The sequence below is a fragment of the Carcharodon carcharias genome, chromosome 6, assembly GCF_017639515.1.
Source record: "Carcharodon carcharias isolate sCarCar2 chromosome 6, sCarCar2.pri, whole genome shotgun sequence".
NCBI lineage: Eukaryota > Metazoa > Chordata > Chondrichthyes > Lamniformes > Lamnidae > Carcharodon > Carcharodon carcharias.
In genome coordinates, this window is record NC_054472.1 from 184,566,013 (window position 1) to 184,588,043 (window position 22,031).

The window sequence follows — 22,031 nt, forward strand, 5'->3', positions numbered from 1 at the left end:
CAATTACTAATAAAACTCAAGATTCTGCAAACAATTCACACACGACAGGATAAGAATATGAGCTTTACCAACCCATAATGGTAAATTTTTGATTTTAAAATTAAATTAATTATTCCATTATGATTAAACAGCCCGAGCAACTAGAACTGCAAAAGCACATGATGAGTGACTAAACTTGATTCACAGAACGTGCATCAGAACCTCATAGGGTCTGGAGAATGTGGAACCAGAGCCGTGTTTTAATTTCTTCCAAAATTGAGAATTCGTTGCAACTTACTTTGAACTTTGGATTTTCTTCGCGATCCACTGTTCCTGTAACATTTAATTCACCAGTCTTTGGATCGATTACAAACAGACCAATAGGCGGTTCATTAGCCCCTTTTCCAGTAATGGTGTAGGTTATCTTAAAACCAGGTTTGTCTTCTGCATCTGATCTAATCTAAGGGGGAAAAGAAACAGCAGAGGATAATTAACTTGTAACTTAAACTCATCAAAACATACTCTACATGTCCTGTAATAGGTGCATTGTGGAATCCTATAATTGGAGCACTGCCTCCAACCACAAATGGAAAAGATCTTGCTCTGACTATCAGGGTGATAGTCCAGTGAACCTTTTGACTTCGTGTTTCAACCTCCTGTGCAATATGGAATTCTTTTTGGCATGGCAGTGCAGGATCTGAGTATCGTTGAAAAAAAAGAGGCATGCTGTCAAAACTTTTCATCTTGCACTCATCAGGACAGATGCAAGAATACCAAATTTCAAAGGGAGAAACAATTTATACTGCATGGGAAATTCAAAAGCATGTCTCTTTTGTCAACAACACTCAAATTCTTTTTCCCATATTTTGCCCAAAATGTTGCATGGGCTTGTATTTTATTGATTGAAATGCAGATATATCATATCTTTTCAGTTTTGTCATTCAATTTGCACAACAGAGTTGAGAAGGTGTTTCATATATTTCAATATCTTTGACAGGAATATTTTGGTATGAACGTGAATCTAGAAACCCATCAACACCTGGGAAGGAGATGCCCGATGGCAACCAAAATGGTGATCCATCATCCAAAAATGATGCCAAGACCTTCCGGATAACAAGAGCAGCCACTGAGAGAGAACTGAGGGAGAGGGCAGCTGCTCAAGTCAACTATTCATGACCACCTCTATCGGCTGACAACCAATTTCCTCACTGTGGGAAAGCCTGTAGACTAAGTTGGGGCTCATAAACCATCTGGGAATCCACAGCCCACACTGATATCTCACTTAAATCCAGCCATCCGCAAGGAAGAGTCATCCTTGACATGAGGGACTGCCAAAGAAAAGCAATCTGAGTATCAAGAAAAATCAGCCAAATTGCATTCACACTGTATTTTTAGCCTAATTCCTGGGATGATTGGGTTATCCTGTGAAGAACGATTGAGTAGAATGAGCCAACATGGCTGTAGATGCTCAGTTGTTGAGTATATTCAAGAATGAGATCAATAGACATTTGGCTGTTTTCCTTGGCTGGGGAATCGAGAATTAGAGGTCATCGTCTCAGAATAGGTGTAGGTCCAATCCCTCTCAGCTGATGACTCAGTGCTCCTCCATGTTCAACATCACTTGGAGGAAGCCCTGAGGGTGGCAAAGGTATAGAATGTACTCTGGGTGGGGGGCTTCAATGCCCATCACCAAGAGTGGCTCAGTAGAATGACTACTGACCGAGCTGGCTGAGTCTTAAAGGGCATAGCTGCTAGGCTGGGTCTGCGGCAGGTAGTGAGGGAACAAACAAGAGGGGAAAAACATACTTGACCTCATTCTCACCAACTGGCCTACTGCAGATGCATCTGTTCATGACAGTATTGGTAGCAGTGACCACTGCACAGTCCTTGTGGAGACGAAGTCCTGTCTTCACATTGAGGATACTCTTCACCTTATCGTGTGGCACAACCAGTGTGCTAAATGGGATAGATTATGAACAGATCTAGCAACTCAAGACTGGACAACCATGAGATGCTGTGGGCCATCAGCAGCAGTAGAATTGTACTTGAACACAATCTGTAACCTCATGGCCCAGCATATCCCCACTCTACCATTACCACCAAGCCAGGGGGTCAACCCTGGGTCAATGAAGAGTGCAGGAGGGCATGCCAGGAGCAGCACCAGGCATACCTAAAAATGAGGTGACAGCCTGGTGAAGCTATAACACAGGACTGTTGCGTGCCAAAAAGCATAAACAGCAAGTGATAGACAGAGCTAAGTGATCCCATGACCAACAGATCAGATTTAAGCTCTGCAGTCCTGCCACATCCAGTCATGCACAGCGGTGGACAATAATACAACTCACTCGAAGATGCAACTCCACAAATATCCCTATCTTCAGTGATGGAGGAGCCCAGTACATCAGTGCAAAGATAAGGCTGAAGCATTTGCAATAATCTTCAGCCAGAAGTGCTGAGTGGATGATCCATCTTGGCCTCCTCCAGAAGTCCCCAGCATCGCAGGGCAGAAAATGCTGGAAAATCTCAGCTGGTCTGGTTTGTGGAGAGAGAAACTGAGTGAATGCTTCAAGTCTGTATCACTTCTTCAGAGTCCTTCAGAGCTCTTACGGACTCGAAACGTTAACTCTGTTTCTCTCGCCACAGATGCTGCCAGACTTGCTGAGATTTTCCAGAATTTTCTGTTTTTATTTCAGATTTCCAGCATCCACAGAATTTTGCTTTTCTCACCAGTCTTCAACTAATTCGATTCACTCCATGTGACATCAATAAATGGCTGATGCACTGGGCCCTGACAATATTCCTGCCATAGTACTGAAGACTTGTGCTCCTGAACTTGTTGCACCCCTAGGCATCTTCAGCTGCTTCATCAATAACCTTCCTTCCATCATAAGGTCAGAAGTGGGGATGTTTGCTGATGATTGCACTATGTTCAGCACCATTTGCGACTCCTCAGATATTGAAGCAGTCCATGTCCAAATGGAGCAAGACCTGGACAATATCCAGGCTTGGGCTGAGAAGTGGCAAGTAACATTCAAATCACACAAGTGCCAGGCGATGAGAGAATCTAACCATCGCCCCTTGACATTCAATGGCATTGAATCCCCCACTATCACTAACCTGAGCTTACCATTGACCAGAAACTGAACCAGACTAGCCATATAAATACTATGGCTACAAGAGCAGGTCAGAAACTAGGAACCCAGCAGCGAGGGTAACCTTGGTAACCTCTAACTCCCCAAAGCCTGTCCACCATCTACAAGGCACAGGTCAGGAGTGTGATGGAATACTCTCCACTTGCCTGGATGAGTGCAGCTCCCACAACATTCGAGAAGCTTGACACCATCCAGGACAAAGAAGCCCACTTGATTGGCACCACATCCACAAACATTCACACCCACCACCACCAACAAACAGTGGCGGTAGTGTGTACCATCTACAAAATGCACTGTAGAAACTCACCAAGGCCCCTTAAGCAGCATCTTCCAAACCCATGACCACTACCATCTAGAAGGGCAAGGGCAGCAGGTACATGGGAACACCACCACCTGTAAGTTCCCCTCCAAACCACTCACCATTCTGACTTGGAAATATATCGCCGTTCCTTCACTGTTGCTGGGTCAAAATCCTGGAACTCCCTCCCTAACAATACTGTGGGTGTACCTACACCACATAGACAGCAGCGGTTCAAGGCAGCGGCTCACCACCACCTTTTCAAGGGCAATTAAGGATGAGCCAGCGATACCCACATACCACAAATGAATTTTTTTAAAAATTAGGTCCAGGATCAGGGGACATTTCTTCACTCAGAGGGTTGGGAATCTTTGGAATCCTCTATCCCGGAAATCTGTGCAGGTTCAATCACTGTATATATTCAAGGTGGAGTTCAGTTGAATTTTTTGATGCTAAGTGGTTGAGTGACATGGGGCATGCGTGGAAAGCTGAAGTTGAGTTAGAAGATCAGCATGATCTCAGTGAAATGACGGAGCAGATTCAAAGGGGGCTGAATTGCTCACTCCTGCTCCTATTTCTTATATTCTAACTTTCCCGGAGATTGAGGAAGTTACAATTTACCCAGCATTCATTTTGGGTAGGCAATCGGAACAGAGCAGCAGGCCTGTGCCAGCCAGCACCTCAAGCCATTTAATCAGATCATTGGTCTGCATGAAGTCAGAGGGGAAGTTAAGGGAAGCGGTGACTGGTGGGTATTATTAGTGTGCGAAAGCAAAATACTGCCAGAAATCTGAAACGTAAATAGTAAATATCGGAACTCCGGGGTGCAGCTGACTTAGGCTTAAATGCGGGAGACATGATTGGAAAATTTTCAGATGACAGAAAAATTGACTGTGTATAGTTTATAGTGAAGAGGATAGCTGTCAACTCCAGAATGATGTTAATGGTTTGGTTGAGTGGGCAGCAAAGTGTCAAATGGAATTCAATCTGGCAACATGTGAGGCAACGCATTTGGGGAGGACAAATTAAGTAACACACAATAAATGGGAGGATGTTGAGAGGGGTTGAGGAAGTGAGAGACCTTGGGCTGTATGTCCAGAGGTCCCTGAAAGTGCAGGGTGGGTGGATAAGGTGGTAAAGAAGGCATAGGGAATGCTTTCCTTTATTGGATGAGGTATTGAATACAAAAGCAGGGATGTAATGATGGAGCTGTATAAAATGCTGGTTAGGCCGCAGCTGGAATTTTGTGTACGGTTCTGGTCACCACACTACAGGAAGGACATAATTGCTCTGGAGAGAGAGCAGAGGAGATTTACAAGAATGTTGCCAGGGCTGGAAAATTGCAGCTATGAGGAGAGATTGGCTGGGGTTGTTTTCCTTAGAACATGGGAGACTGAGGGGTGACCTAATTGAGCTGTATAAAATTGAGGGGCCTAGATAGGGTAGACAGGAAAGACCTGCTTCCCTTAGCTGAGGGTCAATTACCAGGGGGCACAGATTTAAGGTGATTGGTGGAAGGATTAGGGGGGACATAAGGTCAAACGTCTTCACCCAGAGGGTGGTGGGTGTGTGGAATTCACTGCCTGGGGCTGAAATGCTCAACTCATTTGAAAGGTACTTGGGTCTGCATCTGAAGTGCTGTAACCTGCAAGGTTACGGACCAGGTGCTGGAAAGCGGGATTAAAATGAGCGGCTAGTTTCTTTTTTGCTCTTTTTTTTTGATGCAGACATGATGGGCTGAATGGCCTCTTTCTGCAGCATAACTCTCCTATGGTTCTTTGGAAACACTCAACAGTTGAGGCAGGATCTGAGGAGAATGTTTCACATTGATGGTGCTGGTGAAAGATCATTGACTTGAAATATGTTTCTCTCTCCACAGATGCTCTCTGATCTGCTGAGTGCCTCCAGCTATCAGCGGCACTGTTAGTGTGGCTTTTAGGAGCACTTGAGCAGATAATGAGAGAGAGAAAGGGAAAACGTTGTTACCGGAGATCACAAGGGCATTGGATCATTTTATTATGTTAAAGGTGTTACATAAATGCAAGATGTTGTTGTTGCTTTTGAGATCCACTTTCTGAGTTTGGGTAGGTGGGAATGGAATCACACAAGATAATCTCATGGAGCTGGAGGAAGATGCTGTGTTTGACCGATTGTATGCTGCTGAGAGATTGAGAGGGAACAGTGCACCATAATCCCAGTTCCAGAAGTCAATTATGACTTTGGCAGGAACATTTCAATGTTACATTGAGTCTATAGCACAGAAAGCAGACCATTCAACCCACCTAGTCCGTGACAATGTTCCTTCATGTTTTTATTCTTTGATGGGATGTGGACGTCACTGACAAGGGCAGCATTTGTTACCCATCCCTAATTTCCCCTTGAACTGAGTGGCTTGCTGGGCCATTTCAGAGGGCAGTTAAGAGTCAACCACATTGCTGTGGGTCTGGAGTCACATGTAGGCCAGACCAGGTAAAGATGGCAGATTTCCTTCCCTTCAATTCCTTCAGTGAACCAGATGGATTTTTAACAACAATTGATGATAGTTGTTTGGTCAACATTATTGAGCTTAACATTATATTCCATATTTTATCAATTGAATTTAAATTCCACCACGAGCCATGGTGGGATTGAACTCGTGTCCCCAGAGCATTAGACTGAGCCTCCGGATTACTCATCTAGTAGATTACCACTAAACCACTATCTCCTCTATTGACTCTCATCCCTCATCTCACCCTGTCAATGCTTCCTCTATTCCCTTCTCTCTCATTTGTTTAATAAGCTTCCCCTTAAATGCATCTATACTATTGGCCTCAACCACTCCCTCCACACTGTGTGGTGGTGAGTTCCACATTCTCACCACTCTTAGAAGTTTCTTCTGAATTCCCTACTGGATTTATTAATGACTGCCTTATGTTGATGGCCCCTAGCTTTTGAATTCCCTACCAGTGGGAAATTCTTCTCTATGTCTACCCTGTTGAATACCCTTCCTCACTTTAACCCTCTCAACCTACTTGTTTCAAATAAAAAATCCCCAGGCTATTGCGAGAATGGAAGAGGTGAAAGTGGAAGATGGCCTGGATCGGGAAGACCATGCTGACACGCCTCAGGGGCCTGAGAGTGAAAGGGAGGATTGGAAATAAGAGCAGTCGCTGGAGAGGATCGATGGTCCTTTGAAGATTGGACCAGATGATGGTGGTTTTGAATGGGAGATGGACAATGTCCGAGGAAAGATAAGCGTTAACATAGAAACAGACATAGAAACATAGAACATAAGCCATTAGCCCATCGAACCTGTTCCATCATTCAATTAGATCATGGCTGATCATCAACCTCAATGCCACTTTCCTGCAGTATCTCCATATCCCTAGATGCCATTATTCTCCAGAAATCGACTGGTTTCTGTCTTGAACATGCTCAGTGACTGAGCTTCCATAGTCCTCTGGGGTAGAGAGTTCCAAAGATTCACCATCCTCTGAGTGAAGAAATTCCTCCTGATCTCAGTCTTAAATAGCCTTCTCCTTATTCTGAGATTATGTCCTCTAATTTTAGACTCACCAGCCAGGAGAAACATCTTATCTAAATCCATCACGTCACACCCTGTAACAATTTCGTAAGTTTCAATGCGGTCACCCCTCTTGCTCAGAAACCCTAGGGATTACAGACCCGGTCTCCTCAATCTCTTTTCATAAAACAATCCCACCATCCCAGGGATAAACCTGGTGAACCTCTATTGCACTCCCTCAGTGGCAAGTATATCCTTCCTTAGATAAGAGGACCAAAGCTGTACACACAACTTCAGGTGAGGTCCCTGCAAGGGTCTATATAACTGCAGCAAGAAAGCTTTACTCATGTACTCAAGTCCCCTCTCGATGAAGGCCAACATGCCATTTGCCTTCCTAAGTGCTTGCTGCACTTGCTAACCTTTAGTGACTCATGGACACCCAGGTCCCTTTGGACACCCGCACTTCCTAACCTCTCACCATTTAACACATACTCTGCCTTTCTGTTTTTTTCTGCCAAAGTGATAACTTCACACTTAGTCACGTTATATTCCATCTGCCATGTTCTAGCCCATTCACTTAGTCTGTCCAAGTCCTCTTGAAGCATCCTTGCATCCTCCTCACAACTTGCATTCCCACCCAGTTTGGTGTCATCAGCAAATTTAGAAATATTGCAATTGGTCCTCGCATCCAAATCATTTAAATAGATTGTAAGCAGCTGTGGACTTAGTACTGATCCTTGCAGTACCCCACTTGTAACAGCCTGATATCCTGAGAATGACCCGTTTATTCCTACTTTCTGCCTGTTAACCAATTCTCAATCCACACTTGTATATATCCCCCAATCCCATGTGCTCTAATTTCATTTACTAACCTCTTGTATGGGACCTTATCAAACGCCTTCTGAAAATCCACATACATCACATCCACGGGTTCTCCTTTATCAATGCTACAAGTAATATTCTCAAAAAACTCCAAGTTTGTCAAACATGATTCCCCTTTCAAAAATCCATGTTGACTCTGCCCAATTTTACCATTCTTTTCTAAATGTCCAGTTATCCAGTTGAATGTCCTTTATAATAGATTCTAACATTTTCCAGATTACTGATATCAAACCAACAGGTTTGTACTTCTCCATTCTCCATCTTCCTCTCTTCTTAAATAGTGGGGTACACTTTCCAGTCTGCAGGAACCTTTCCAGATTCCATAGAATTTTGAAAGATAACCACCAATGCATCTACTATCCCTCCAGCCACCTCTTTTAACACTCTGGGATGTAGCTCATCTGGTCAAGGGGACTTATCAACCTTCAATCCAGTTAACTTTTCAAGTGCTACCTCTTCACTAATACTAGCTTCTTTCAGTTCCTCAGTTTCACAAGTTCCTTGGTTGCCTAGTGTTTCTGGGAGATTTTCTGTATCATCTTCTGTGAAGACAGACACAAAGTAACTGTTTAGTTTGTCCGCCATTTCCCTGTTCTCCACTATAAATTCTCCTGTCCCCACCTGTGATGGACCCACAATTGTCCTAACTAAACTTTTCTTTTTCACATATCTAAAGTAGCTTTTACATTCTGCCTTTATGTCCCTTGCTAGTTTGCAAATGGATGCTTTTAAAAATATTTTTGGGAAAAATTATGTTATTGTGGAAAAGACTGTGTGTGCATGTATCATTTACCTAAGCTGGGCAGAGATTAATAGGAGGCAACTTGTCTTCAGAGGTTAAACCATGAAAAGGAAAGAGATGTTAAGTTGAGGTACAAGCAAATAGGTTAGGTCTAACATTTGCATTTTTAGGTAAATTGAGTTTGTTTGAATATCAAAGGAGAGTTAGAGGTTACAAGAAATATTGATTGCATCTAGTTCTATAGGTAAACAAGTAGTGGAGGTATTATATTTTATTGACCAGAAAGCAAAGACAAGATAGAGATATGAAAGGTTTTATATTTGGAAGGATTTGAGTTTCAAGGAGGTGTGAGAACAATGGAACCTGAGATAATGGGGGAGAAAAGGTAATTTAGAGTTACTGTGGAGATCTTAGGTTAGCTGCAGCTGGAGCTGTTTAAGCTGTTGAGCTGGGAGGAGATGCAGTTTGAAGCAACCATCCAGTCAAGCCAGAGAAGTATTGGGCTGCAATAATCAGTCTTGTTCTAAGGTCTTGGCAGAGTGAGAGAGAGTTAGAGGTTAATTGGTATGCCTTTATTAAAGCCACAGCAATTTGCCTTGGGTAATATTACTGGATTTCATAGTTAAGCATCTATAAGGGCATGCTGCCTGGAAGGTGTTTCCTTGTGGGTTTGACCAAGTAGAGCTCTTTTGGGGCGGGGAATGTTTTGTCAGACTAACCTTAATTGTGTAACTGGAATCTTGTGTGCGTAAGTTTTCTTTTATTCTTTTAATAAAACTTTTATTTTTAATTTTTTAAAAACCCAAAAGTGTTCCGGGACTTCTTGCAGCTGAGATCAGTATGGCTTCTTTCTGTTGTCAGGATACTGAAAAAAAGGGTATGGCCAAAAAGGGCCAAGTTTCCCTCTGAGATTTGGTTTGCACAGCAACTAACACTGGCTGTGGTCATAACAATTCATATTCTCTTTTCCCTTAATCAGTTTCTTGGTCCTCCTTTACCAGGTTCTAAATTGCTCCTAATCCTCAGGTTTATCACTTTTTCTGGTACCCTTATAAGCCACTTTGTTTGACCTAATGCAATCTTTAACTTCTTTCGTTAACCATGGTTGATCTACCTTCCCCTTTGCATGTTTGTGCCTTAGGGGAATGTACATCTGCTGTAGACAGTGTAGTATTTCTTTAAATACTAGCCATTGCCCGTCTGCCATCAAATCTTTTAGTGTACTTTCCCAATCCACTGAAAAGGTTAAATGATTTTAGTTAGAAGTGTCTTTTAGTAAAAATAAGAAGTAAGCAGAACTGGAGAGTGGCAGATGTGCTTTAGACAGGATAAGGAATGAGACAAACAAGCTACTAGAATGAAGGACAAGGCCAGGGAATGGGTGTTGAAATCAAGAAGGCCAAGGCTCCTCCACAATCAGCAAGATATGGTGGTCTTGCTTGGGTGAGAATGATGCTTGATGTTTGTACACACAGGAAACAAATAACTGAGACCAGAGACGCATGTGATTGTAATTGACATTATATGATTATATATTATAAGTACGTGACCAAAGGTGTATATAAAGAGTAAACACTTGTAACGTTTTAGAGTTTGGTCTTGGATTTCCAGAAGCTCTCTCTCCCTGCGCAAGCTTGAATAATAAACAATTGAAACCTGTACCTGAGTCTCCTGGTGGTTTGTCGAATGAACTACAACACCACCATAACCAACTTGCCCCTTGTACTTTCATAATTTCCTTTCTTCAGATTTAAGACCCTAGTTTCAGAATGAACTATATTGCATTCAAACTTAATGTGAAATTCTATCATGTTATGGCCACTGTTTCCCAAAGGCACCTTTACAGCAAGGTTATTAAATAGCCTTTTCTCATTACACAACAATAGATATCACCGCTCCTTCACTGTCACTGGGTCAAAATCCTGGAACTCCCTCCTTAACAGCACTGTGGGTGTACCTATTGCACATGGACTGCAGCGGTTCAAGAAGGCAGCTCACCACCACCTTCTCAAGGGCAAATAGAGATGGGCGATAAATGCTGGCCTAGCCAGCGATGCCCACATCCCATGAATGAGTAATCATTAAAAAGTCCAAAAAGCCCGATCCCTCCTCAACATACAGCTCCAGAAACCCATCTCATACGCGCTCCAAGAATTCCTCCTTCAGAGCATTATTGCTGATTTGGCTAATGCAGTCTATACGTAGACTGAAGTAGCCCATTATTTCTGTATTACCCATGTTACAACAATATCAACTTTAGTGCCAAGATGACAGGTTGAATGTTCAGGATCTAAATGGTAAAGGAGCTCAGGAATCATTCAGGTCACATGGATAAGACAAGCTTAGAGAGGGCAAGAAGACCAGAGGCAGTGAAGGAGGCTATTCGGTCCATCGTATCTGTGCCAGCTCTGAGAAAAACACTACCTAATTAGTTCCACTCGCCCTGCTTTTGCCCCAAAGCCCTTGAAAAAATTTCCATTTTGTTGTGACTTGTGAGTCACGCTTGCAATCTTGTTGCAAGGTGACCGAGTTGGTACTTTTGATAGAGTAGTTCTGCAGACACCTCTTAGGTGCAACATGTTGTTTACTTACATGGTACTCAGCAGCTACACATGTGTGTTTCTACACCAAACTCTATCTACATACTCCTGCTGCTCACTTGCAGACTACTGACTTCCAACTATTAACTAACTACAGAGTTAGCCTGTACTACTTTACTATTGGTTATACAAGATCATGTGATCTTCGTTTATAACATCCTTCTTAAAGGATACTACAGACTAGATAAAACCATAGTTACTACATCCCTCCCTTTTACTCGGAAACATTTATAATTACAATCTTTTCAAAATAGTAAATTATTTACACTGATAAGTAATTTATAAAATCAGTCTTTCTGGGGATTTCCTTATGCGTGTAGAATGTCTCAGCTCTACAACTTCAGACGCTTTGTTAGGATCCTCATTTTCAGGAGTTGTCTGAACATCAGGTTCTCTGGCGGGCACCTGCAGATCTGTTTCCTCAACTCCTGTAGGTATAACAGGCACTTCAGATTTGTCTGTACTAGGTTGAGTCCTCTCAACAGGAAACGTTGACTTGGTTGTGAACGCTGGTGGAATAATTTCTTGATGATTTGTCTCTCTCTTCTTCAAATGATCCACATGTCTCCGTATGACTCAGCCTTCTACCTTCACGTTGTAAGCTAGAAGTCCAGTCACTGCACTTATTTCACCTGGTAACCACTTTGGTCCTTCTCCAAAGTTCTTCACATATACCGTCTCTCCCAGGGTAAATTTCCTCTCACGGCTTTTCCAGTCATGTCCAGTTTTCTGACATCCTTGACTCCTTTCCACCTTCCCCCATAAGTTCAATCTCATCCTGAGATGGCATTTCATCAACAACTCCACAGCTGTGACACCTGTTGTATGAAGGGTGGTCCTATAATGAAAAAGAAAGCGTGCTAGCTTGGTTGCTAGGGAATCTCCAGTTAACTTTTTCACACTTGACTTGTATGTTTGAACTGTTCTTTCAGCCAGTCTGTTTGAGGAAGGGTGGTACGATGCAGTTTTCACATGTGTGGTACCATTGAGGCTAATAAACCGTTGAAACTCTGCACTCATAAATGCTGTGCCGTTATCAGATATGACCACTTCTGGTCGCCCGTTGATGGCAAAACTTTGACGTAGCTTCTCAATTGTAGCAGAAGGTGTTGGTAACTTCATCTCATATATATCCATCCATTTTGAGTGCACATCTACAATGAGCAGAAACATTGTTCCCATGAAAGATCCCACATTGTTAATGTGTAATCATATCCATGGTCTTCCTGGCCACTTCCAAGTGTGTAACGGAGCTATTGAAGGTGACTTTTGCAATTGCTGACATTGCACACAATTCCTCACTAAGCTTTTTATTTCTCCATCCATCCCAGGCCACCATATATAACTGCGTGCTATGGTCTTCATTCAGGAAATTCCTGGATGTGCACTGTGTAGTTCAATTAACAATGGCTCCCTTCCCTTTGGGTGAACTATCACTCGTGCTCCCCACAATAAGGTACCATCCTGGCTGGTTATTTCATGTCTTCTGTTAAAGTACGGTTTCATTTCATCAGATACGGGCTATTGTGACCAACCCTGTAGCACTTGTTCTTGTACTTGAGATAGGACGGGGTCCCTGCTTGTCCAGTCTCTGATCTGTCTGACACATACCAGCGAGGAATCTAAGAAATTTAACAATTACACGAGTTCTTGTGGAACTGGGACACATTCATCATTTTCTTGTAAAGGCAAATGACTAAGTGCATGCACTTGCAATTTGATTTCCAGGCCTATGAATGAAAGTATACTTGTATGCTGCCAGGATCAGGATCCAACATTGTATTCTTGCCGAGGCTATGGGTGATATAGCCTTGTCCTTGCTGAACAATCCTAGCAATGACTTGTGCTCTGAAACAATAGTAAAATGATGGCCATGTACGTACTGGAAACATTTCTTGACACTTGATTCACAGGCTGTCTTTTTCTATCTGTGAGTATCCCCTTTCTGCTGTGGTGAGCGTTCTTGACACATAACCTATAGGACGTTCTGTGCCATCGTCCATCTGATGGGAGAGCACTGCTCCCACTCTGTAGGGGGATGTGTCACATGTCAACACCAATTCATTCCTCTGATCAAAATGTACTAACAGGTTGGATGAGTACAACAATTGTTTCGCCTTGGTGAAATCTTCTTTCTGGGGTGCCTCCCAAGACCAACGTTGGTTCTTCTTGAGTAGAGAATGCAGAGGGGCCAGCACTATCGACAAATTGGGTAAGAACTACCCATAATAATTGATCATTCCTAGGCTCTCACTTTCTCCTCAACCGGGTGGAGGCCTTGTGAAGCTACCCGGTGACCCAAATAGATTACCCCCCTCGCTTGGAACATGCACTATTCTTTTTTTAAATGTACTCCGCCTTGCAAGAAATGTTTTAAGATTTCTTCTAAGTTGGCCAAATGCTCCTTTTCAGTGAATCCCGTCACCAGAACATCACTTAAATAAACTACAATGTGGGGCAGTCCCTGCAGTAACCTTTCCATTGTTCTCTGGAAGATGACGCACACTGAGGAGACACAAAGGTAATCAAGTAGGCTCTTTCCACTTAGATTAGGAGAAATAAACATGAGAGGACATGGCTTTAGGGTGAAAGGGGAAAGGTTTAGGGGGAAAATTAGGGGGAACTTCTTCACTCAGAGAGTGGTGAGAGTGTGGAACAAGCTACCATCTGACGTGGTAAATGCGGGCTCACTCTTAAGTTTTAAGAATAAATTAGATAGATACATGGATGGGAGAGGTCTGGAGGGTTATGGACTAGGTGCAGGTCAGTGGGACTAGCGGAATAATATTTCGGCACAGACTAGAAGGGCCGAATGGCCTGTTTTCTGTGCTGTAGTGTTCTATGGTTCTAAGTATGTTGGTACAACCCTTTGTAGGTATTATCCGTGACAAATTCCCAGGAGGCCTTCTCTAACTCTAAGTGCTGATAAGCATGACTCAAATCAAGCTTCGGGTAGGCTGATCCACCTGCCAGCTTGGCATACAGGTCTTCGATTTTTGGGATGGGGGATCTGTCCAGTTTAGCCACATTGTTAACTGTCAATTTGTAATCTCCACAAGTTTGGATACTTTGGACAGGTTTAGGTACGGGGGCTATAGGCACTGCCCATTCTGAGGACTGCACAGGTTGTATAATGCCCAGTTTCTCTTGTAAGGAACATATCTTTTTATTTCCTGTTGGACTGTGGATTAGAATTACAATGGCTGCAGGTTGAAAGACATGTCCACTGGAACAGGATGAGAGATATATTCAATGTTGCAGTCCTGGAACAGTGTGCTATGAAAGACAGGATGGTGCCGGAAAGGGCTCCTGGACCAAGGGAGCTGCTTGGCAACATTTTAATTGGCTCCTGACCAGGTTGTGTGTGAGAAGCAGTGCAGCAGAATAGCTCCAAGCTTGAAAGCGTGTGTGTGGAAGATTCCAGTTACTCCACAATAATAGCTAGCTGTTTTTTTTTCTTCTTCTCATATCTCTACGACCTGCTCTCTCTCTGAAAACCCCTGTCAAGAGGCAAAGGGGAAGAATCACTGCTAGAGACATTGAAAGGCAAGTGCTCAACCAGTGAACTAAATACTGAAAGAGCTGGAAGACCTCTCATGTTATCAACAAAGAACTGAAAGGAATTTGGAAAACATGGATCAAAATTAACCAATCGAATCCTGTACTCCAGAACTGGTACTATTGAACTGTTTTATCCCACCCTTAAGATCCATGTTTTTACGTGTCTTATGTGTCTCGTATGTGTGTGTGGGTATAGGGATTTAAGAAGGGGCTAGGGTTTAAGTTATAGAGCTAGAAATTAGCTGTTCATAGTTCTTTCTTTTGCCACTGGTTAATGACAGTTTGTTCAATAAACCATTGTTTACTTCTTGAGTTTACAAACCTGGTGCTCGTATTCTGTTAACCTAAATTAAATAGTTGGGGCAATCCTATGGTTTGATCAAACTTTTTCACATTTGTCATGGCTGGGGGAACAGCGGGTCTTGATATTACAGTGCACTATCCCCAGTGAGCTGTGGCTCTCCAATTTGTCCAGTTCAGTTTCGACCCTTTCCCGCAGCGCATAAGGAATTTGGAAAACATGGATCAAAATTAATCCATTGAATCCTGTACTCCAGAATTGGTGCTATTGAAGTGTTTTATCCCACCCTTAAGATCCATGTTTTGCTTTCATGAGTTGCGAGGTTACCTCTGGATGCACATGATCCTTTGCCTGTAGCCGCTGGATCTTCCCAAGTTCAGCCTTGAAGACTGAGGCCTATTTTTGTACAGCTCTGGTATTCCACTTGCTCTTAGCAGGAAGATTTCAGCCCATTCTAACTTCATCTCCTTTAGCCAGTTTCGCCCCAGGAAGCTTGGCCCTTCACCTGCTACCACCATCAAGGGCAGCTTTGCTGATTCGCTTCTGTACTGGACAGTAACTCTACTTATACCTTTGGCTTGGATGTCTTTGCCCTCTTATTCACTTTTACCGTTACATAAATTGGTTCTGTTTTCCCTACCTTCAAATTAAATAATGGGCAGAGTTCTCCGGTTGGCGAGCGGGGGTGGGGCCAGCAAGCTGACACGTAAAATGACCCACGGTGACATCTGGCGTGTGTCCTGACATCACTACGCGTTATGTAGGTTGTTAGTTCGGCGGGGGCATTGCTGAGTTGACTGTGCGCCTGCCAAACTGTCAAAGGCCTTTTAAGGCAATTTAAATAGTCATTAACTCAATTAAAGGAGCTGCCCGTCCAACGTTAGGGTTGGCGGGAGCCCAGGCGGCCTTTACATTTTTCATGAAACCTCATCCGCGGGCGGGATGAGGTTTCATAAATTGTTTTAAAATGTAATAAAAAATGTTTACATTAATTTTTTGACACTGTCCCAGCTCATGTGAGAGTGTCACATGAGGGGACATGCTTCAAAAGTAAAAGTTTTCTCCTTCCTTTATTGGAACTTATACATGTCGATTGGATCTTCCTGAGGCAACCTCCATGCCTCGGGGGGGGGGGGGGGGTTGGTGGGTGGAGGGGGGGATCTCTGCGTTCTTTCGCTTGCAGGTGTGAAAGAACGCAGGGGACCACTCAGGGAAACACCCACCCGCAAAGGGAGCGGGCAGCGCTTCCAGGCACTCATCATGGTGGGCGCCCATGTAAAATGGCGGCGTGTCCCCGATCGGGGGGCGCCAATCGGGTTCGCGACAGCCTCCTCCCGCCACCCGCAGAAAATTTTTCCCAATGAATAAGTATCAGAGTTTGTTGCTTCAGCCTCCTCGATGCTGTAAACCTTAGGGGATTTTCTCTTTTGTTTGTAAGTCTGCCTGATTCTTTCCTTACACTGTCTCATTATGTGCCCATTTCGATGACAATAACAACATTTGACGTTTTTAAACTGGCGGTCATGACTAGTCTGCTTATTTTCCACCTCTGTTGCCATTATTCCTTATTTTCGCTGTGGAGTCAATTCTTTTTGTTTTGCTGCTAGCGGTGGCTGTTTCCTGCATCTTGGCAGATTCTTACATATTTGTGCCCTTTTCAGCTTGAGCTCCCTGCCCAGAGTGGAGGATGACGCCATTTACCACCCCCCCCTCCCCCCGTATGGCTTCTGAATCCCTTACTGTGCTCTCCATGGCCAGTGCTATCGCTAGCATCTTTCTCAAAATCCAAATTTGTTTCAGTCAGTAATCTCTTCCGAATCGTGCCCTTATTCACACCGCACACTAAATGATCTCTGAGCATGTCACGTAAAGATGTACCAAACTTGCAATGTTCTGTCAACTGTTTCAAACTTGCCACATAACAAGCAACTGTCTCCCCCCGGGGCTCTATTCCTTAAAATTAAACTTGAAACGTTGCATCGTTACCGAGGGTTTTGGCTGGTAATGACCCTTCACCAGTCCACCAATTCATCAAAATGTTTGGAATCTGGGGCACTGGGTGCCATCAAACTTCGAATTAAGCTGTAGGCTTATTCCCACGTGTAGATAAGTGAATCGCTCGCCTCTTCTCTTCCCCTGCAATGTCGTTCACTTGGAAATAGAACACGAGGCATTTGATATAACAAAACGAATCATCTGTGGCTGAATCGAAAGGATCAATTCTTCCAAATTGCAGCATTCTGTGAGGCGATTACTTTGATGATTTGGAAATTCTACTTCCAATTACCGTGTGAGGTACAGCGCAATTTTGCTTATTTTGGTTTCCTCCGTAATTTTACTCTTGATGCTTGTTCGTTGTATCTTTTTCTATCCTTGCTTTTTCTTTCTTTCTTCTTGTCGCCAGTTTGTTGTGTCCTTGTCACAAGTTTGTTGGGTCTCCACTTCACCCTTGATTTATCCTCGCTGCCAATTTGTTGTGACTTATGAGTCACGATTGTTGCAAGGTGACCGAGTTGGTACTTTAGATAGAGCAGTTCTACAGACACATTCTGTTTATTTACAAGGTACTCAGCAGCTTCACATGTGTGTTTTTACACCAAACTCTATCTACATACTCCTGCTGCTCACTTGAAGACAACTGACATCCAACTAACTACTAAGTAACTACAGAGTTAGCCTGCCCGACTCTACTATTGGTTTCACAAGATCATGTGATCTTCCTTTATAACATTCTTCTTAAAGGTATACAACACATTCAATAAAACCATAGTTACCACATATTTCAAATATTTATCAATTCCCTTTTGAAAGATACTGCTGCCACTCTGTAGGGACGTATATTCCAGACCACAACAACTTGTTAAATTAATACATCAATGCATCATAATCTTACGTAGTGACACACTGCGTAGATGCAAATCTACGACTCACTGAAATCATTGTCGGAACATATGATAAAACCAAGGTGTGTCAACCTGTTCCTTCAAAGATTTGCATGTATAAACTCCCAGGTCTCGTGGTTGGTACAACCTCTTTAAAATGTTGTTATGGAATGTGAGCATCACCTGCTAGGTCAGCATTTATTGCCCATCCCAAACTTCCCTTGAAAAGGTGGTGGTGAGCTGCCTTCTTGAAACACTGCGGTCCATGCTCTGTACTATCTACAAGAAGCACTGCAGCAACTCGCTAAGTCTTCCAAATCAGTAGCTTCTCCCACCTAGAAGGAGAAGGGCAGCAGACACATGGGAAAACCACCACCAACAAGTTCCTCTCCAAGCCACTCATTATCCTGACTTGGAAATATATCGCCCTTCCTTCACTGTCACTGGGTCAAAATCAAGGAACTCCCTCCCTAACAGCACTGTGGGTGTACCTACACCACATGGACTGCAGCGGTTCAAGAAGGCAGCTCACCACCACCTTCTCAAGGGCAACTAGGGATGGGCAATAAATGCTGGTCTAGCCAGCAAAGCTCACTTCCCGTAAATGAATCAAAAAAAAGCTTACTTACAATAGCAATCGGATTGTGGTTTGGCTGCTCATTTTCAACAATGTTAAGTGGTGGAATGACCCATTCTCTCTTCTGCCGCCTGGAGATATGTTTTGCTGGGAAACGAATAACTTGAAGGCTCCTCTTAACAAGCTGCAACAACAAATTGGAAACCACCTCGGCTTTAGAAAGCCCTTCAAATTTGCTAAAGAAACATCACAGGAATGGATTCAGAGGCTCAATTATTTTTATCTCTAGAGGGTCAAGTTGCTTCGCGAACAAAAGACTATTTCTTGATGCTGGATTGGATTCTTTTCATTCCAATAAGCATATTTTAGTCTCCCTACAAAAACAATGATACCAAGTGAGGCAAACAAGTATCCAAGGGATAATTAGGAGGGGGTTTAGGCCTCCTCGGACATGAAGGAAAGGGGTGAAAGGAGCATATGGAAAGCTTGGCCTATCATGGATAGGCCTAATTTACCTGTGAGGGATCTCGGGTCGGTTCAGGAGTGACAGGCGGGTAATTATAATGTGTAAATAAGCTGCATGCCCTGGATTTCAATTTCAATTTGGATTTAACGGCTGCAGGCCAGATTTCCTAGTATCAGCAAAACTGGCAACTGAAGAGAGGGGGCAGCTGCTGGATCCAGTGGGTAACTATCTTTCCAGCACTGCTTGTGGGCCAGGGGGGAGCAGGAATACTTCCCAACGCCACCACCCCCTCCCCTCCCTCCCCATGGCAACCCCACCAAGCTAACCTGGCACGATCTGTTTCCCACCACATCACCAAACCCGTAATCTGAGCCCACCCTCCCTCAATCCCTATTCCCCTGTGATGTCTCATTCAACGCCAGCCTCACACCTGTTCCTTTTCCTCTTCACCCCAGCAACCTCCCTCTCCACCGCGATCTTCCCTCCCCACTCCTCGTGGCACCTGGCAATTTCTCTTTGCATCTCATCCCGTGACCTCCCTTCCCTACCCCTGACCTCAGCAATCTCCCTTCACACCACCCCCCCCCACTGCCTCCCAACAATTTTCTCTGCCTCATTGGCGATCTCCTTTTCCACCCCAGCGCCCCACCAGTGCTTTCTCTTCCCCACCCCATCGCCGCAATCTCCCTTTCAACTTGGCACTCCCCCTTCCCCTGCATCCCTCACTCACCAAACTATCTACACCTGCTGCCCCCACACCCCCCCCTCCGTCCCCAGAGAGTGATCACCTGGACCAAACTCCCCTGGTCATCATCTCCCTCTCCTTACCATACCATCCTCCCCAACAGGATTCTCCCCTCCACAACCACACTCCCCACCCCCTCCATTCCTCACCAATCTCTGATAGAACCATAGAATACTACAGCACAGAAAACAGGCCATTCAGCCCTTCTAGTCTGTGCCGGAATATTATTCCGCTAATCCCATTGACCTGCACCCAGTCCATAACCCTCCAGACCTCCCCCATCTATGTCTCTATCCAATTTATTCTTAAAACTTAAGTGAGCCTGCATTTACCACGTCAGATGGTAGCTCATTCCACACTCTCACCACTCTCTGAGTGAAGAAGTTCCCCTTAATGTTCCCCCTAAACCTTTCCCCTTTCACCTGAAAGCCATGTCCTCTCATGTTTATCTCTCTTAATCTAAGTGGAAAGAGCCTCAAATGTCTTAGACCATGACCATTCCCAGCATCTCCCGGCTATTGCCATATAGTTTAGACACTCAACTCAGCAGCCAGCCTCGCTATCTGGCGGGAACCAGAAAAAAGAAATTCAAATGAGAATTAGGATGTCTGCATCCCTCATATTTCTTGGCTGATGACAGTCTCCCCTCCCCCCGCTCCCTCCTCACCTCTCTGCAAATCTTGAGAGCCCAGCAAATTCTCACCTTGGTCTTTCTCGGAGTGATTAACTGGACGTCCATTGCCCACGTTTCATGAGTTTCCAAGTCTTCTGCCAACACTTTGAACTTGTGCTTTGGATCGACGGTCTGAGGCTGAGTCACACGTACAACTCCAGCGGGATCCACTTCAAAGCTGTTATCGCTCGTTCTCAATCGAACGTTCCTCCCCAAGGCACAGTCTTGAAATTGCACTGGAAAATTGGATCCAGAATTAGATTCTAGTACAAAAACAAAATGCTGCAGAAGACCATAAAACCATACGACATAGGAGCAGAAATTAGGCCACTCAGCCCATCGAGTCTGCTTCGCCATTCAATCATGGCTGATAAGTTTCTCAACCCCATTCTCCCCGTAAACTTTGATCCCCTTACCAATCAAGAACCTATCTATCTCGGTCTTAAATACACTCAATAACCCGGCCTCCGCAGCCTTCTGTGGCAATGAATTCCATAGATTCACCACTCTCTGGCTAAAGAAGTTTCTCCTCATCTCTGTTCTAAAAGGTCTTCCCTTTACTCTGAGGCTGTGCCCTCGGGTCCTAGTCTCTCCTACTAATGGAAACATCTTCCCCACGTCCACTCTATCCAGGCCTTTCAGTATTCTGTAAATTTCAATCAGATGCTAGAAATCTGAAATTAAAAACTGAAAACGCTGCAAATACTCAGCAGGTTGAGCAGCATCTGTGGAGAAAGAGAAACAGAGTTAATGTTTCAGATCAGTGATCATTCATCAGAACTGGGAATAGTTGGAGCTTAATAGGTTTTAAGCAAGTAACGGGGGTGGAGGGCAGAGGGGGTAGAAGAACAAAAGACTTATTGTGGAAGGCAGGGGAGATTAAATGAGAAAAGAGTTGGTGGTGCAAGGCCAAAGGGGGTTGGTAATGGGACAAGTAAGGAAACTAAAGAAGTGTCTAGGGTAGGTGCGAATGGCAGAATAGTGAACAGCTGCCATCCAAAGGGCTGAATGGCCTCCTCCTGCTCCTAAAAGCAAAAGGAAAACAGGAGAAAAATCCAAAGGAATAGGGAACAATACAGGGGCAGAGATTATGGTCAAAAATTATTGAATTCAATATTGAGTCCAAAAAGGTTGTAAAGCGTTTAATCAAAGGAGCCTTCATATTTCAGGTCCGCCCATGTTATTGATATCTCCATTGAAGTGTGCCTTGAGCCCCTGCCCTTCCAGAGATCCACACTCAATGTCATGTTTTTGGGCACTAGGGAATCCAAGAGATATGGGGACAGGGCGTGAGAGAGCGATCTTGATGGAGGAGGTCAGCCATGGTCTTGTTCAATGGTGGAGAGAGTTCAAATAAGCACACGGCCAACTCCAGCTCCTACTTCTAATGTTTTTTAATCCGGCATGCAACCCATGAGGAGAATTACTGGCTGCACCTTTTCTCATTCGGTTTAAAAAAAAACCTCTTTTTTTCAAGCTTGTCCTGTGGGGGAGCAACGACACTGGAGCCCTTGCTGATTATTCTCACTTCTAACTAATAGAAACCTGCTCCACCAACTCAGCGGACCCAGTAAAAACCCCAGGGTTCAATCTTGAGATATGTCAGATGTGTCCAGTGCCTTGTATGCGGCCCATCCAGAATATTTACATCCAATACAAGGGCATGGCTGC

The 22,031-nt window shown here is 44.0% G+C and overlaps 1 protein-coding gene across 2 annotated transcripts in view; it reads right to left on the reverse strand.

Annotated features, from left to right (window-relative positions):
* LOC121279169 (desmoglein-2-like) overlaps positions 1 to 22,031 on the reverse strand; it is a 73,680-nt gene that overhangs the window by 36,365 nt on the left and 15,284 nt on the right. For both annotated transcript variants that reach the window (XM_041190163.1, XM_041190162.1), the window contains exons 3-5: positions 20,391 to 20,596; positions 18,529 to 18,660; positions 278 to 439 (exon numbers count right to left, since the gene is read on the reverse strand). In XM_041190163.1, the coding sequence (XP_041046097.1) occupies positions 278 to 439; positions 18,529 to 18,660; positions 20,391 to 20,596 (500 nt within the window). The remainder of the gene's footprint in view (positions 1 to 277; positions 440 to 18,528; positions 18,661 to 20,390; positions 20,597 to 22,031) is intronic.